This window comes from the organism of the source record quoted next, unplaced genomic scaffold (assembly GCF_019419815.1).
Source record: "Pyrus x bretschneideri cultivar Hongxiangsu unplaced genomic scaffold, Pyrus_bretschneideri_v1 Contig63, whole genome shotgun sequence".
Classification (NCBI taxonomy): domain Eukaryota; kingdom Viridiplantae; phylum Streptophyta; class Magnoliopsida; order Rosales; family Rosaceae; genus Pyrus; species Pyrus x bretschneideri.
The window spans coordinates 1,663,949-1,679,597 of record NW_025999802.1 but is presented as its reverse complement, the minus strand read 5'-3'; the positions used below and the strand labels follow the sequence as shown (position 1 = coordinate 1,679,597).

At 39.7% G+C, this 15,649-nt stretch overlaps 2 protein-coding genes across 2 annotated transcripts; both read left to right on the top strand.

Moving 5' to 3' along the window:
* Nucleotides 1-684: 684 nt before the first annotated feature.
* On the top strand, nucleotides 685-3,024 carry LOC103931854. The gene is made up of 2 exons (XM_018643650.2): nucleotides 685-952; nucleotides 2,521-3,024. Exons 1-2 carry the CDS (start codon nucleotides 815-817, stop codon nucleotides 2,884-2,886), a joined length of 504 nt encoding a protein of 167 aa, XP_018499166.2. The 5' UTR covers nucleotides 685-814; the 3' UTR covers nucleotides 2,887-3,024.
* A 4,627-nt stretch (nucleotides 3,025-7,651) lies between these two features.
* LOC103931853 (chaperone protein DnaJ) lies at nucleotides 7,652-9,239 on the top strand. Its single transcript, XM_009341383.3, has 4 exons — nucleotides 7,652-8,041; nucleotides 8,297-8,384; nucleotides 8,526-8,599; nucleotides 8,709-9,239. The coding sequence occupies exons 1-4, from the start codon at nucleotides 7,934-7,936 to the stop codon at nucleotides 9,000-9,002; spliced, it is 564 nt and encodes a 187-aa protein (XP_009339658.2). The 5' UTR covers nucleotides 7,652-7,933; the 3' UTR covers nucleotides 9,003-9,239.
* The last annotated feature ends 6,410 nt before the right edge of the window (nucleotides 9,240-15,649 follow it).

Below are 15,649 nucleotides of genomic sequence, written 5' to 3'. Positions count from 1 at the left end.
AGAAGTGAATAGTGTCACATGCCATATTAAGTTACGAAAAGGGATCCTCTCCGGATCTCTTCCACCAAATCCATCAATTCAGGCTCTTAAATTTTGATCTAACGGCTAAAAGCTGAGACCTCTTTTATAAGTTATAATAACTTTAGCCGTTTGATTAAATTTTAAAAGTCTGAATTTGTGCATTTGGTGAAAAAGATCTGAAGATGACCCATTTCCTTAGGTTACTGTACTAACCTGCTTTTAATGTTATGTCTGGCAGACTGGGTGGGGATCGAAGACAACAATACAAGTACCACGACTTGTAAAAAAGTTTTGGAATCTATTTCTTCAAATACAAAAAATGAGTCGTACCTTCTGTCATATTTTTCCACCCAGTTTGTATTTGATTTATATAATTAGTGTCGAAATAGTAAAAGTGAGGGAGCATATCACCACTCAATAGAGAAATTTTTTTTTCAGAATACGGCTTAGTATTTCAAGTATTATAATACAAATGATTGAAAAAAAAATTTTAAGCATCAAACCATTTCTATAATGACACTTGAAGAACCGTGATATGTTCTTGACACACTGAAAATTTTCTTCAATCAATTTTATATACCCTGGTAAAGACACAGAACAAAGACAATGTCAATTTAGACTTTAAACCAAAAGCCCATAGTTACAACCAGGCCGGATCAATGAAATCTTTTACACAACGCCCAATAACTTGAGAACCAAAATTAAGTTGGATTCCGGACTTCTTCCCCTTCAAACTCTACAATAATAGTAGTTGGGAGTCTTGAGACCGTTGATCTTTGCCGGGGAGAGACAGATGGCATTGTCTAGTTGCAGCAATCTGGTGGGCGGTCCGCTTACTTTGGCGGCGGTCGGAGAAACCCAGTTGCCCACGAAGCGCTCGATGTCGGTGACAACCACCACCACCACAAAGCACAGAGCTCTTCCTCTTCAGGTTGCTACTTGTACTGTTTCAACTCACTCAATTTGCTGCTTTAAGTCCTTTTCTTTTGATCTATTTTGTGTTTAATTATCAATATTTGAACTCTGAATCGATTGACCTTGTTTGTCCGAGCTCATTTCAGCAACAAAAATTCACCAAGTTTTGTTTTTTATTTATTTAATTTGTTTTTTTGTTTTTTTTTTTTGAAGTTCTTGTTCATACATTATTTGACATGTGAATCAGTTCAAATGTAGATTTCACTCAATTTTTAACAGATCAAGGGCAATGGCATGTCTAATTTCAGGGTAATGAATCAGTAGTAACTCTAGTTTATGTTCCTTATTTCCGAAAATTTGCGAAGAAACTTAGGGCTGGTTTGAAATTGCGTGCTTTGAGAAAAAAACTGTTTCGGCTGTGATTTGAGAATAAGCTCATTTTTGCTGCATCACGTTTTCAGTTTTTTTTCACAAAAAATTGTGAAAATGAGCTGTTTTTAAGTGTTTACCAAACACCTTCTTGTTTAGCTCAGTTTTTTTTTTATACCCATTTTTTATAAAAGCACCTTAATATCGAACTAGTACTTAAACTGTGAACTTTAAGTTGTGTGTTCAGATTTATATCTTGTCCTAAACTCCTAATGTTTGTTATGGGGAGGGTTAGCTGTGAGGCTATAGAGCTCCGGTGCATATAGCGTGCACCTGCATTCGCAACTTAATTGCAGGGCAACGGTTGGTTAGTTCAAAGTTGGATAACCAATTTGTATCATTGAGTGCAAACTGCATTGCAGTTGTTATGGGAAGCTATCGTCCCGTGCCGTTTGAAACTAACCGTATCTTTTCCAAATATTTGGAAGTTTTCAGTGTTCACATCGTTGGTTGTATAAGTTACAGTTATTAGTACTATGCAGCTGCTGATCTAATAAATTTTGTCCATAAAGAAACAATTTAAGAGCATGATGTTAAACCATGGGAAATAGTCCTTGTATTTCAAATTTGGCATTTGATTTCATTGTATCTCCATATCCGGAGTTTCAGACGAAGAGATGATCACACTTATCATCCATTGAATCTCCAATCATATGTTTTTGGTGGAGAAGGTTACCAAGATTTTGACTATGTAATCGCTGACGCGTGGTTCACATTGCTCAAGTTATTTTCTGTCGACAATGTAAACCATTGGAGAAATGCTTAATTTATGCTTAATAATTGTTGTGATCAAGCTTGTCGTGATGGATTCATGGTGATCTGAGTAAAAGTACCGAACATATGATCTGTTTTGTCATCTCCAGCTTCAGTGTCTTCTTCCCAAGGGTCTAAGCTACTGATAAATTTTTCTGTTCACAGATACAAATGGATCTCAAATTAATAGGGATTAATTGTAACAAGCCGGATTTAATTGTTCGGTCTTTCAGATTGATTCTTAATTGTCAAAAGGCCTGGAGGTGTAGGCTAAGTTGGTTGCTCTAATACTGCCATTGTTAGTACCTTCTAGCTTCGTCGTTTACTGAAACTGAAACCGCGATGGATTGTGGAACAATTACTTCTCTTCTTTATTTAACGTCTTTGATCCTCATATTGCAGGTGAGAAGTGAGGGAAAACAAAAAGCAGGCTCTCCAAAAACCTTCGGAGTTTCACGAAGAGATGTGATGTTATCTTTGCCAGTTGGGACATTGGCATCACTCACTCTTCTTCCAACAGAACCTGCCGAAGCACGCATTGTCAATCCCGAGATCAGGAAGAAGATTTTTGAAAAGTTAGAGAAGATAAGGGAACACTTTGGTTTGTCAAAGCCAAAAACCAATGACGGGAAAGAGGAATACCCATCACCACCACCACCACCATCATTGGAGGAGAAAAATCCTCAAACATTGCCACCAGCACTGCCCCTGGATCCTCAAGGGAACCTACTTGTACCTCTACCTCCTGTCGAAGTAATTCTCCCTTGAGATTGTAATTGTTGTTTTCAGATAAATAATCGCCCAACTTTTGGGGTCAACGAAACAGTCGAGTGTTAACACTACCGAAGGCCTATGGGTGCATGGTTATTTTTCCTCTTTAGTTAACGATTTGGACAATTTTTCAGCGCTTTCCGCTTCAAATTAAATATTTAAATTTGTTTTTTTTCCCAAGGGAAAGGCACTTCAAACTTAATACTTTACAATTTTGTAAGGCATGAGGAGCAAATGAGGTTAAAAATGTGTGTTAAACTCCCTAACTGCTTGTTTCTGGAGGCTAAACGTGGGGCCAGGGCTTCTTAGGGATGGACAAGTCTGCTGGTGGGGCGTGATATCCTACTTTGGGGTGTCCATTGGCAAGTTATGAATGGGAAAAGTGTTCGAATTTGGCATGACAGATGGATCCCGTCTCTTCCTCTCGGGCACCCTATTCCTCAAGGTAATGTGCTGGTGTCGAGGAACTTGCGTGTGAGCTCTTTAATATGTGGGCCTTCGAGGACTTGGGATATTGACTTTCTCAAGCCTTTTATTTCGGATGAGGAGTGCAAGGCGATTATTGACACTAGCATTGGTGACCAAATGCGAAGTGATAGGTTGGTGTGGCCGGAGAATAAGAACGGGGTCTACACTGTGAGGTCAGGATACCACCAGGTGCATTCCCGAGCGGTGCCAATGGCGGCTAGGGTTACTTCCACATCTTACTCGACTTCTCACGTTTGGAAGGTCATTTGGAAGTTGAAGACCCCCCCCCCCCCCCCCCCCCGGGGGCGAAGATCCACTGCTTTATGTGGGGGGTGTTGAATCGAGTGTTGGCTACAATGGAGGATCTTTATAGGCGTCGATGTTCACTTACTCCGCTATGCCCTTTCTGCAATGCTCGTGAGGAATCTGTTGAGCACTTGCTTCTTTTATGCCTATGGGTTGCAACCATCTGGTTTGGTGGTTTTCTAAATTACAAAGTGGATAGGGCTGACATCTCGACTTTGACTAACTGGTTATCTTCTCTCATCAGTTCTAATATGGGGTCTAAGGAAGAAGCTATTGGCTCTTGTCTTATGCAGCCTTCACTTGTTGGCACATATGGAAGCCTAGGTGTAACTACCTCTATAACCAAACGGTTATCACACCACAAGAAGTCATTTTGTCTCTCTCTTCCTTGGTTAGAGCTTTTTTTGGAGGTTTCCCGTACACCAACGGGGAACTTTATTCCTGTGCAGGGCTACCTCTTCGTGCTTGGTCCGTTGGTCTCCCCCCTGTTCTCCATTTACTAAACTGAATGTGGATGCAAGCTGGGCTGCTACCAATGGCGAGGGTATTGTTGGGGTCGTTGCTAGAAACGATGAAGGAAGGTTTGTGGTGGCAAGGAACCTGAAGATTAATGCTCTAAGTGCCACTACGGCGGAGGCTCTTGCATTATTATATGGTTGTGAATTTGCTAGATCACTGGGTTTGTAAAAGATTGTAGTTAAGTCGGACTCAAAGGAGAACATATCTTGTCTGGTAAATGATTTATCCTCTGGCAGCTGGGAGGCTTTCCCTATGTTGACAAGAATATTGCGGCTTCGGGATTCATTTCAGACGCGCCGCTGGTCTTGGGTTCCAACATCGGCCAACATGGCGGCGGACCGTTTGGTGTTGAGTTGTAATATGTAGATGTGAGGTTCCACTTGGGTTAACCATCCCCATCTTCATTGGTGCATGTTTTGAACAAGGATGGGCTCTCGTGTCCTCCGTAATTTTGTTTTGGCAGTGAAGGGGGCGACGCCTTTGCACATGGTGCAATTTCTTTAGCCTTTGTACCCTTCTTCACTGCTTTATGTATGTATTTTCCTTGGTTTTTGCCTCCTTGGAGGCCTCCCTGTACTCTTGGCTCCGGCCTTGGTTATGCATATTTTCAGTTTTCCAAAAAAAAAAAAAAAAAAAAAGTAACTTGCTTAAATACAAGTGGTGAATTGTTCTGATGGTTACGGTCTTCTTCTTCAACTCGTTGCGTCTTTTGTTGAAAACCTTCCCTTCCTTAGGAAAGATTTTTCATCGTGTTGGGATACTGGTGTTGTGACACTTCGAAAAAAAATATTTCAACTATTTGTATTTACTTGGTGTCCCGGACTGCGTTGGAAATGACATTGTATTTTGGAAGATCAAATGTATGATAAATAAAACTTAGGATTAAGTACCTAAAATCCTTCAACCTTTTAGTGTCATTCTAAATTAGACACTACAACAATGAGTCCCAGTTAATTTTTTTTCATTAAATGTACATGTGCAACAATGAGTTCCACTTATTTGCTTACTTGGACACTACAACAATAATAAAAATTAAAAAAAAAAAGAACTTCAAAAAAGACATGAAGATGGGGAAAAAAAAAACATAAACAAATTCACGAATAAAATGGAAAACAAAAATGAAGATCGGAAAATCTCCTAACAAAGAAGAGAGTTAAAAATTCATATAGGGTTTCAATAAGCTTGTTTCTGCTCATATGATTTCCTCATTCGCTGATTTTTGGCTAATAAAGGTTAGTTCTTCTTTGTAGTTAGTGAAAATGGTGGTGGCCGCATCATGGCGGTCCATACCATTTCAGAAACCTCCATGACCTTCTTTTTTATGTTGGCGGCTTAAGTTGTAAGGTGGAGTTTATGATTGTGCGCTGGATTTGGAGGTGCTAGCCTAAAAGAGGCGGTTGTCAATGGTGAAGCTACATATGAGCGAAAGGGGCGGCCGCTCCTTCGCTTGCAGGAAAACAAAGGCAGGAGCAAGGCTTGAACCCTTCTGGTTCAGCAGGAATCTGGGAACCACGGTGATTCCTGGTTTGAATATGAGAATTGCGAGCTTGCAGGTTCTTTTTTTTTTTAACTTTTAAATCCAAGCCAAAACGACGTCGTTTTGGGCCTGGTAAAAAAAAAAAAATTTGTTTGGTAAACTACGTCGTTTTGCGTTAATCAAATAAAAATAATAATTAAAGAGAGAGGGACCACTGGTCCCCATCCCAATCCTCCCACCCATTTCAATTATTACCCCCACCCTTGCCCATAAATTACAAATCACATCCCCTGACCTTTATTCCATATTTCAATTTTCAAAATTGTCTTAAATCCCATAATTGAACACAAGAAAGCCTTGTTCCGTTGGCCACCAAGCTCCAGACACCAAGCCAGCCACTCCAATTGAGGTAAATTTTTAATTTTTTTTTTAATTTATGGTTATCAATTATAGATTATTCATATGAATACTATGATTATTGATTTTTTTTTTTTTTTGAAGTACATAAAAGAGGATTCATACATTATATGTATTATAGGAACTTGAATCACACATGGTCTAGTAATAAAAATTGATTGCAGTAACCGCTAACTTACTCAATTTTTAATTGTGGTTTAGAATAAAAATTGAATTCTTGATTATTCATATGATTGTTAGTATTGATTAATTAATTTGTGATTTGATTAGATATTACCCTATAGTCTACTCTAGGATTAAGAGTCTAAGATTTTTTTTTCTTTCGTTATACAGTTACGTCATGGAACGATACTATAAGAAAAAGTGCTTAAATCATTCTCCAATTATCGCGAAGCAATTCTTAGATACTACCTCCAAAATGAACCTTGTTAACCTAAATCTCACAAAATGAACCGAGAGGTGTGAAAGCTATATGTTAGTGTATAAGTTTCGGTGTTAACGGTTACAACCACTTCTGTGGAGAGAGCTTTTTCTGCTATGAAGATTGTGAAAACATCATTGCGCAACAAAATGAGAGATCAATGGTTGAATGATAACATGATTGTTTACATTGAGAGAGATGTATTTGCTTTTACTGATAATGAGCTTATTATGCAACGTTTTCATGACATGAAACCTTGCCGGCAACAACTATAATTTATTTGTATTGATTAATTATGGAAGACATTACTATATAAAAAGATTCGCTTGTTGCCATTTTTCTTTAACCTTGCACGCATATAAGTTCACCTCTCCCCTCGAGAATTCCTGGTTTCACCACTAGCAGTGGTGACCATTACTTGGTAGAGTTCATGCTTCCATGACCTTCTACTGATGCTAGAGACAAAGTACTAGTTTATTTAACAAGAATTAATTGGGGCTTAGCATATGTGACATTTTCAATAGGTTAGGTAATTGTTTGAAATGTTTAAAAAAGTTGAGACCAATTTGAAACAAAACTAAAATATTTAAGGGTTTAAGTACTTAATCCTAAAACTAATTTATTCTATTTGATCAAACGAGCAAACAAGTGTTAAAAATTTAAAATAGTAATCTACAAAATGAAACAAACAAAAAGAAAAACAAGGGAAAATAAAGCCTTCAAAAAACAACTACTTAATACTACGGTCTAGTGATATTTATTTGAATAGTTTTATATTCGATTATCGCAAAATGTGAATTTGATGAGATGGGGCTCTCTGGGTCAGGTTTGGGATTGGGCCGACCAAGATGATCAGAACGGCGGAGATTAACGATGGTTTCGATGCCATGGTTTTGTTGGAACTTGAGTGATTGAAAGTTGGAAACATCGACTCTGCCGTTGGATTCAAATAGAAAGGTTGATGGGCCTTTCGATAAAACTTATGGATCCAAACAGCAAGCCCAAGTCTGCAAAGCGTATATTGAAAGCATTAGCTTCCAGGTGTCAGCTGGACACTGGATAACATCCGGTATACAAATCCGTATCTAAACTGAGCACCTACTAAATCAGGAAACTGAAAAATATCTACAGTACGACCACCAAAGAGACTTCCACGTTAATCATACAGGATGTTTCAGGAACATTCCGGATGGCGAACCTGAGTTAAAAATCAAAAGCCCACCAGATATTTTGTTCCGTCTTCTCCTATATATCATGTATAACCGACCTGCGACCGCATCATAAATCACGCAACCACCGCCTTTCCCTCGTAATTCGTTGTATTGCAAGGGTCGTCTGGGCACCAGAATTTTCGAGATCAGCAAGCTTCTGATGTGATTATTTTGTGGACTGAGAATTTGGTTTGAAGAAGTTCCGAGAGTTTGGTTTTGTTGAAGATGGAGGGTGATCGAATTCAGGGGTCTCCTTCTTATTACAGTGTTCTTGGTGTCGGCTCGGGGTCTTCCGTGGAAGAGATAAGGCGTGCATATCGCAAGCTAGCGATGGTGAGTAAACTTTATCTAATATAATCTCTTTTTAGTCTTGTCTAAAACCCTGTATCCCGCTGGCGTAACAGCATTGGCTTGCGGATGTTGTTTTCGTATGCATCCGAGCTCGAATTCTCAACCTAGTTGAGATAGTAGAATATTGAGTTGGTTTACTTTCTTTTGAAAGATTGTTTCTTATCGAATTCTGGTGAAAATTTATGAAAGGAGCATAGATTTGATGGTTTGTATTGGTCAACTCGGTTTTGGGTGCAGAAATGGCATCCGGACAGGTGGACAAGAACCCCTTCTTTGTTGGGTGAAGCCAAGCGGAAATTCCAGCAAATTCAAGAAGCCTATTCAGGTATAATATACATAAAATTAAAAATATCGGGTTGTTTTTTGGAAATTTATTTGAATTAATTATTAATTATTTTTCATAATATTAAACAAGATGACAGTGTTAACAGCGTGTGTGTTGTTCGTTGTTTTCGCTTTGATGCAGTGTTATCGGACCAGAGAAAACGAAGTATGTACGATGTTGGCCTGTACGATCCCGATGACGACGAAGAGGACGAGGTGGGTACTTGTTTGTTGATTTTTTATTTTATTTATAAACATTTTGGATGGCGTATTGGATTGTGTCTGATTTCGTCCGTTGCTCTGTAATTTTTTATGCGGAATGCAGGGGTTCAGTGATTTTGTGCAAGAAATGGTGTCTCTGATGGCGGAATCCAGAAGAGAGGCAAAGAGTTATACCATGGAGGACCTGCAAGCAATGTTCATGGAGATGGTCAAAGGATTCGAGACTCCTCCTTCCTCTTTCTTCTGTGGACAACCGGCGGCTTTCGAACAATCTGGATGCTCGAAAAGAACGCGTCTCGAATCTAATTCCTGGATTGGCAGAGATTCAGGTGCCGGCTCATCTCTCCATGTACCAAACTTGGGGATGTACGGTGAGGGGTTCTTTACATTTTATTAGCAAGGACAAAGACGATAAGAAAATTCTGGAAGGACAAAGATGATAAGAATTCTTTCGAGTGTTTGATTTCTTTTGCGGTCCTTCCACAGCGGGTTGTGTGTCCTCTTTCACTTGTTCTTTGGAGACCACATGTATATAGAAAGGCAAGTAGATGAAAGATTGCACGTCTTCTCCTTCTTGTTGTGTACTCATCTTATAACTTGTAGGCTGCGAATTTGGGCAATTTTGTTGGGTTTTTTTCTCTCTCTGTTTTCTCCTTGGACTTGTATTTTATAAACGCTTGTAAGATATTTTGGGGCTTTAATCGACCAAAACCCGTCAAAGCCCAGGGCTTTTCGCTACAATTTGGATAACAACAGTCAAATTAGACGGCAGATTTGGCCCATGTAGACCTGGCAATGTACATGATGCGTTAATCAGATATAAAACGACAAGAAAATAATAGATTTTGAATCAACCTGTAAATGGGTTGTGTTGTATTTGGGTAACTATTTAAAAACGCGTTAACGTTTTAGGTCTTTATAGGATCATTTGTTAAAAATTCGATAAGATGTATATTATTAGATCTAGAGTATAGTAATTTTTTGTTGATCCATTAACTCGCCACTAAACAATACGATTGGACGAATCATTATTGGATCATCTGTTAAAAATTCATTAAAGATTATAGATTTAACATAATATGATCTATTAAGATAATTAATATGACATAAAAAAATAAAAAATAAAAACACACAACAAATACGACTCATTTGCCGAACTAGGCCCATAGTGGACTGGCTATTTGTGAATTCGCGGTTGTTTTACGGTCATGTTATGCTCATTACTGTAGCGTAACCATTGCTCCTCGTAAAATTATCGCCTTGGTGTCTGAAACTCTGAATTGTTGAAGTTGACATTACATAAGAGGCGGCTCTTCGCTCGGATTGATCCGACTCTTCTCGGCAGGTTCATAGACAAGTGTGCTGTCTAATTGGCCTTGAAGGCTACAACCTTACCCAGTTAAACAAAATTTCAATTTTTCAAAAGTGACATCGGCACGTGGCACGTAGAACTTTTGGAATCCACATATGCGCATACTTCAATTAAATAATACATAAAATTGAACTATTCCATCATTGGAACTAACAATTCAAATTGGATTAATTAGTGATTAGTTTGTTTATATGGAAAGTATTGATTCGTTTAAGGAAAGAAGGTTCCGAGATCATATCCTATCGTTGGGCTGAATTTTAATCTGTGTTACAACTTGTATGTTGAGGAGGTTGACCTGGATTTATGAAAGCCAACAAGAAACGAGGAGGAATCGAAGATGCTTTAAGAGAAAATGGGACGGTGCCCCTTTACTAGTTTTTTGTTCTCCTTTTTCCCTCTTCAGTTTCTTCAGGATTAAATACTGATTTAGTACTAAGGTGTTTTTATAAAAAAAGAGTATAAAAAAAAGTTGAATTCAAAAAAGTATTTGGTAAACACTTAAAACAACTTATTTTCACAGTTTTGGATGAAAAAAAAACTGAAAACGTGAAGCAGCAAAAATGAGCTTTGAAAAAAAGCTGAAAACGTGAAGCAACATAAATGTTGGATTATATGTTGAATGTTGGATTATGATTTCTTGTTAAACGTTGGATTATGATTTCTTGTTAAATGTTGGATTATATGTTTAAAATAAAGTTTATAAATATTTTTCTTTTAAAAATAAAGTATATTTAGTCAATCACCTTTATTTGTTAAGAAAATTAAATTAATAGCACATATAGTATTATACATTTTTTGGTCATTTTACACAGTCATAACTGTTTTACATAAAGTTTATCAAACATTATAATATTAATTTTTTTTCTTTTCCAAAAGCACTTTTACAAAAATGTTTACCAAATACTCTATTGTTTTATTTCACATCTGCTTATTCTCATAGTACAACAAAAATAGTTTTTTTTCAAATCATAACAATATCAAACTAGGAACTGGGGTGATTAGGAACTAGTTAGGTCATCAAACGTGCCTAATATATGGCATCGGAACTCGGAATCTCTCTAAAATTTATAATGTGCCCCAAGTGCCACGGCAGCCATTCTTTGGAAATCTTCCGCAAGGCCAGTACTCCTCCTTTAATTATTTCTTGTTATTATTATTATTTTTTATTTTTTGTCAGGATTATTTCTTGTTAATTTATTTACCCTTATCAGTCTCATCATACTTTTGTATTTGACCTGTCTAATGTGTCGGTATAATATAAGTTTCAGCAGACACAAAACTAATCAGAACAACAATTAGGCAGGCAATCCATCAATTTCGTGTATGCAGTATGCACCAATCATGTGCTGCAACGTGAAGAATTTCCCCAAAATATGAGTCATCCTATGAACGTACAAGGATGTTCAAATTAATGATGCAATTTCCTTTTGATAACTCAAATGATGCAGATTAAGGGGGCATCCTACAAACATAAAAAGTACGTGCAAAATGTTAACTACATCGGAAATGATAAAATTTGAAGTGCACAATTGTAGACATCGAAATTTCAGTAAAACAAATGTTCACCCAACGCATTAAAGTTTTGACGTGTCAAGGCATACATGGCATACGCCACGTGTCGTACAAATTGTACACATGGCATGTGACTCAACAAAATAGGAAGAAATACCCTTGGATGATTAAACAAGGTTTTTCTTCTCAATTTGGGCAATGACAAGGTAAGCACACTTCAATCCATTACGGATCAAAGCAAGTTTTTCTCATTTGGACAATGACAAAGCATACACATTTCAAGTTTAAAATGGTATTAAGTGGGAAATTAGGCCATAAGTTACACCACTTCAATTTCAATATTGCATTAAGTGGGAAATTAGGCCATAAGTTAGACCACTTCAAGTTTAAAATGGTATTAAGTGGGAAATTAGGCCATAAGTTACACCACTTCAATTTCAATATTGCATTAAGTGGGAAAATTAGGCAATGGTGCTTGGAAAGGAAAAAAATATTTTGTGGTGGTGATTCATTCTCAAAGCCTATAAATAGGCTTCTCCATCAAGGTATCAAGCATCAAGGAATTCACAAATACATTTCTCTACTCCCAAATTGGAAGAGAATTCCCCAAATCCTTGAAGCTTTGAAACTCCAAAGCTCTCGAGCATCCAAATTCCCAAGAATTCCGAAGGATCAAGAAAGCACTCTTCGTTCTTCGTCAAATCCTCTTTCAAGATCAAGCCCCGACGGCCCTTGAAGAAAGTGTTCATCGTTCATCCTAAGATCAAGCCCCAACGGCCCCTTGGATCAACAACACAAACAAATCCACACATCCAATCGTTCTTCAAGACTAAGCCCAAAAGCCCTTGAAGATCTGCTCATCCATCAACCTTCAAGATCAAGCCCAAAAGCCCCTTGAAGAAATCCATACACTCATTCTTCAAGATCAAGCCCAACGCCCCTTGAAGATCTGTTCATCAACTGTTCATCCTTAGATCAAGCCCCGACGGCCCTTTGGATCAACAACTCATCCACAAACCTACACCTTACGAAGATAGAATCAGAGGACCAAATTAGAGAGAGATCGTAACCCCAAAATCATAAACACAAAAATATTATTTTGTACACGTTATTCTGGTTTCTTGTTTCAAGGAATCTTTCGTGTTCACAAATTTGGCACGCCCGGTGGGACCATCTCTACCTCTCATCTCTGTCTCCGTTTGAGATATTTAAGCACAGTCCATGGCTTCAAACAAAGAACAAGTCATGACTATCGGCACTACCTCCATTGAAAAACAGTTGGTTCAGATGAAGGAAACAATTGCAAGGCTGCTAAAGACTGCAGAGGAGAAAAACTTGCAAACCGCCGGACTCATCAACCGTCTGGAGGCGCAACATGGCGTCAAAGTGAAACCAAGCTCTCTTCCAACTAAGAAGACCGAAGAAGGCTTTAACCCAAATGCCTACGAACTCATGTCAAAGGCTAGGCATGACTTTGCTTCCTCTTCAAATCTTGGAAAGAAGGTTTCAAACACCGTCAACGACAAAGATCGTGACCTCACCAAAACTCAAAAGAAGTTGAAGGAGCATGGTTACGGAGTTGACAACAACCAAAGCACACCTCCAAAATCAATGGCATCAAGCAAGGGACAAGCCGTTCTTGCAACCACCAAGGGAAGAAGCATAAGCACTTCCGCCGCAAATGGAGCATCCATTGGTGCCACAACCACTTCTCAACATGCCGCTGCAAAGTTGGTACTGCTAAGCAAGCAAGAGCAGCATCAAAGGCGCGAGTCGGTCATCCACCTGACCTTGATGGGGGCACCAAAGCATGCTATTGAGGCACACAAGATGACACCCCAAAATGGCCAATGGGGTTCTTCATCAGCACTATGGATGTCTGAAGGAAAGTCATGTCTATTGGTTGCACAAGTCATGACCATCGGCGTCACCTCTGTTGAAGAACAACTGGCTCAAATGAGCGAAGCAATTGCAAAGCTTACACAGACTGTGGAAGAGAAGGACTTGCAGATTGCCGCACTTGTCAACCAACTAGATGCGCTGCCCGACGTGAAAGTCGACCCAAATGTTGGCCTATTAAAGAAAGAAGTCGACGAAGAAGAGGAGCCTCCAGTGGAGAAAGTCGAAGAGAAGCTGAAGCTAGACCAAGCAACGGCGTTCATGGAATCTCTCTCTATCCAGCAGCTACAGGAGATGATCGCAAGCACTGTCAAGACACAGTACGAAGGAAGCTCGCATGACTCCGTACTGTACTCAAAGCCTTACTCCAAGAAGATTGATGCTTTGAAGATGCCAAGGGGTTATCAGCCCCCAAAATTCATGCAGTTCGATGGAAAAGGCAACCCGAAGCAACATGTCGCCCATTTCATTGAAACTTGCAACAATGCTGGGACAGAGGGAGACTACCTTGTCAAACAGTTCGTACGTTCGCTGAAAAGTAACGCTTTTGACTGGTACACCGACCTCGAACCCGAGTCTATCAACAGTTGGGACCAGCTAGAAAGGGAATTCCTCAACCGTTTCTATAGCACTCGTCGTACTGTAAGCATGCTAGAGCTGACCAGTACGAAACAGTGGAGAGATGAACCTGTCATCAACTACATAAATAGATGGCGCTCCTTAAGTCTGGATTGTAAAGATCGGCTTTCTGAAATCTCTGCCATTGAGATGTGCGTTCAAGGCATGCAGTGGGGACTACACTACATCCTTCAAGGCATTAAACCACGAACATTTGAGGAGTTAGCCACCCGCGCCCATGATATGGAGTTAAGCATCACCCGTCATGAGAAGAAAGAACAGATCGCCGACTACAAGAATGACAAAGTTTTGGGGCCCAAGGTGGATAAGGCTGCGTGGAAACCCACCAAGGAAGCAATGACGGTCAACACAACTCCAGTCAAAACCCATACACGAGGCAAGGCGATTCAAACCGAAGCTTTTCGTGATCAAGAGATACGTAGACGCACTTTGACGGAGCTTGAGGAGAAGACATATCCATTCCCCGACTCTGACGTGGTTGCCATGTTGAAAGACTTGCTTGACAAAAAGGTGATCGACCTACCTGAGTGCAAACGGCCGGAAGAGATGAACCGTACTGACAGTCCAAGGTACTGTAAATTCCACCGCTTCATTAGTCATCCGACGGAAAAGTGCTTTGTGCTAAAAGATCTCATCATGAAGTTAGCTCAGAAAGGGATCATCGAGCTAGATCTTAATGATGTGGTGAAGTCAAACTATACCACCGTCACTTCTGGCTCTTTGAACTCAAAATCTTCACCTCAACCGCTGGGGGCATGCTCCAAAACCATGTCAGTCACGTCAAGTGAAGTTGAAGGATGGACTTATGTCACTCCAAAGAAAATGCACAAGAAACATAGGTCTCCTCCACAAGTTCACCAATCGGAAAGGGGGCAAAGCAGCTACCGTCAACCTTCAAAGCTACATGAAAGTGTTGAGGATGAGGAAGTTATGACACAAAGATCGTCCGTTGCCATCACAATGCGCGATTTCTTCCCCAAAGACTTCTTCAATCACTCGGTCAAGACTCCTTGCTATGAAGATTGCAAGGAATGCCTCTCTAAGATCGTTTGACAAATTCAACCAAAGCTCCTCGTTCGCACGAGCCTAAAAGGCGACAACCAACGCTCCTCGTTCGCACGAGCCTAAAAGGCGACAACCAACGCTCCTTGTTCGCACGAGCCTAAAAGGCGACAACCAAAGCTCCTCGTTCGCACGAGCCTAAAAGGCGACAACCAACGCTCCTCGTTCGCACGAGCCTAAAAGGCGACAACCAACGCTCCTGGTCCGCATGAGCATAAAAGGCAACAACCAAAGCTCCTTGTTCGCACGAGCTGAAACTGCAAACGGCACCAAACGCTCCTTGCCTGCACGAGCTGAAACTGCAAACGGCACCAAACGCTCCTTGCCTGCACGAGCTGAAACTGCAAACGGCACCAAAACGCTCATTGCCTGCACGAGCTGAAACTGCAAACGACACCAAACGCTCCTGGCCCGCAAGAGCATAAACTGTGTACGGCAAAATCATCAAAAAAAAAAAAAAAAAAAAAATCATCACTCATTTGAACTACGTCATGACTTGATCCCTCCTCAACCAAGGGTACGTAGGCAACTTGAAACTTCAAAACTTCAAGTACAATCAC

Coding starts and splice junctions, on each gene's coding strand:
- LOC103931853 (XM_009341383.3), top strand. CDS start 7,934: ATGGAGGGTGATCGAATTCAGGGGTCTCCTTCTTATTACAGTGTTCTT. Junction 8,042..8,296: donor CATATCGCAAGCTAGCGATG/GTGAGTAAACTT, acceptor TTTTGGGTGCAG/AAATGGCATCCGGACAGGTG. Junction 8,385..8,525: donor AATTCAAGAAGCCTATTCAG/GTATAATATACA, acceptor GCTTTGATGCAG/TGTTATCGGACCAGAGAAAA.
- LOC103931854 (XM_018643650.2), top strand. CDS start 815: ATGGCATTGTCTAGTTGCAGCAATCTGGTGGGCGGTCCGCTTACTTTG. Junction 953..2,520: donor ACAGAGCTCTTCCTCTTCAG/GTTGCTACTTGT, acceptor CTCATATTGCAG/GTGAGAAGTGAGGGAAAACA.